Below are 1,729 nucleotides of genomic sequence, written 5' to 3' on the forward strand. Positions count from 1 at the left end.
CCAACGCCATAACAATTCATGTACTTAATAGTCCACAACAATTCATGTACTTAATAGTAAAGGTTGCAACCGGATATAGATAGGGTTGCCATATGTCTAGGGGGTCACCTGACGAAAGTCCGTAAATTAAAACAAAGAGCACGTCTATCGTAGACCTGTCCCATTTGTCAAACCAGATGTACCCGGGTGCAGCACAACGCTACCATGCGTTAAAGTTTTAGGTTTTAGTGTATTTTAAAACAAGACTCTGAGAGGCATTCTTCAATACCTGAGTGCCCAGACCAACGTAACGGCTTGCCTTTTCTACAGATTGAATTGTACCGCCACATAATCCTCCGAGGCGAGCTATGGATCTTCTCGTCTCCGCATACCCAAATAAGGTTATACAGCGAAGTGGCGGCAGATGTGGTGCCGCTGGCGGCCAATCAGTGGCCTGGATTGCCGCCCGAAATAGTCAATGCCGGATTGGTGTTGGACATTGTGCGGGATTACTACTGGCTGGTCCCACCGGAGAAGAACAACAAGGTAAGACGTGTGGGATATCTGTCTGATTATCTGATTTACGACATGGTCGGATTGTCGGATTTACGATATGGTCTGAATTACGACATATTGTGTTGGACATTGGTATCGGCTGATTTCACCCGAGAACAACAGCGTGTGGGATATTTGTCTTATTGTCTGATTTTATGTTATGACATCGTGTTTTAGTTGCCTCTGATGCTTCCACCCGAGACGAAAAAGGTAAAAGTGTGAGACGCTTATCTGCTGATTGTCTGACTTGGGATATTTGTCTGATTTACGACATATCGTACTGAGCATTGTGCGGAAGTACTATAGGCTGGTTCCAGCCAAGAAAAGTAACAAGGCTTTAAGTCGTGTAGAACATTTGGCTGATGCAAGACATTCGTCTGATTGACGACATACTGTTTTGGACATGGTTTGTTATACGCAATAGCTCGCCCTACACGAGAAAACAAATAGGTATTGTATGTAGGACAAAAGAAAATGATTTAAGACAGGTTGCGTTGTATTATTAGTACCGTCACTCCAAAATAAATTAATAGAACTACAGTGCACGTGTAAATTGTTTTACATATTGTGGGGAAAGCACTTATATGAGACAAATGCGGCTATACGACCATCTCATTCTTGGTAATTAATCAGATACACGCCATTACATCATATTCTCGTCCAAACAGATGCAAGTACAGCTCATACGACACCCTGTTACTGGAGGTATCATCGGCGAGCGACCAGTAGCGTCTGATGTGGCGGTTATAAGGTCGTATTTATTGCTGGTAATACGACACACCACCACTCGCGGTGGCCGGGTAGCCGTCGGCCGAGAGGTATGTGTGACATACGTCTGGTATATATATATATATATACAGCAGATATGATTATATATCAACTTACTGACATAAAATTGTATATGTACACACAAGCGCACATACTAACACACAGTCATATCTCGTACAGGACGTGCGTGGGCTGCTATCGTTACTGATAGTCAGCCATGGAGTGGAGGGACAAGTACTGGATGTGTTGCAGCTGTTTCTGATACTGTGCACCCGGGTGGCTTCCCCGGATACCATCTTCGCATCCTTCTACGACCTCAACGGCCTGAGTGTGGTGTTAAATGTGCTAGCGATCACCGAGAGTGGTATGTATAACGTCAGTGTGCTTATATATATATATTTAAATATATATATATACTTTTATATGA

General features: G+C 43.3%; 1 protein-coding gene across 1 annotated transcript; it reads left to right on the plus strand.

Annotated features, from left to right (window-relative positions):
- Nucleotides 1-1,202: 1,202 nt before the first annotated feature.
- On the plus strand, nt 1,203-1,666 carry SARC_14991 (hypothetical protein; the record flags this gene model as incomplete). Its single annotated transcript, XM_014290878.1, has 2 exons — nt 1,203-1,352; nt 1,483-1,666. Coding segments are annotated over 2 exons (334 nt in total), but the record flags the coding sequence as incomplete, so codon positions are not given.
- Nucleotides 1,667-1,729: the final 63 nt, after the last annotated feature.

The sequence above is a fragment of the Sphaeroforma arctica genome (genome assembly GCF_001186125.1).
Source record: "Sphaeroforma arctica JP610 unplaced genomic scaffold supercont1.5434, whole genome shotgun sequence".
NCBI lineage: Eukaryota > Ichthyosporea > Ichthyophonida > Sphaeroforma > Sphaeroforma arctica.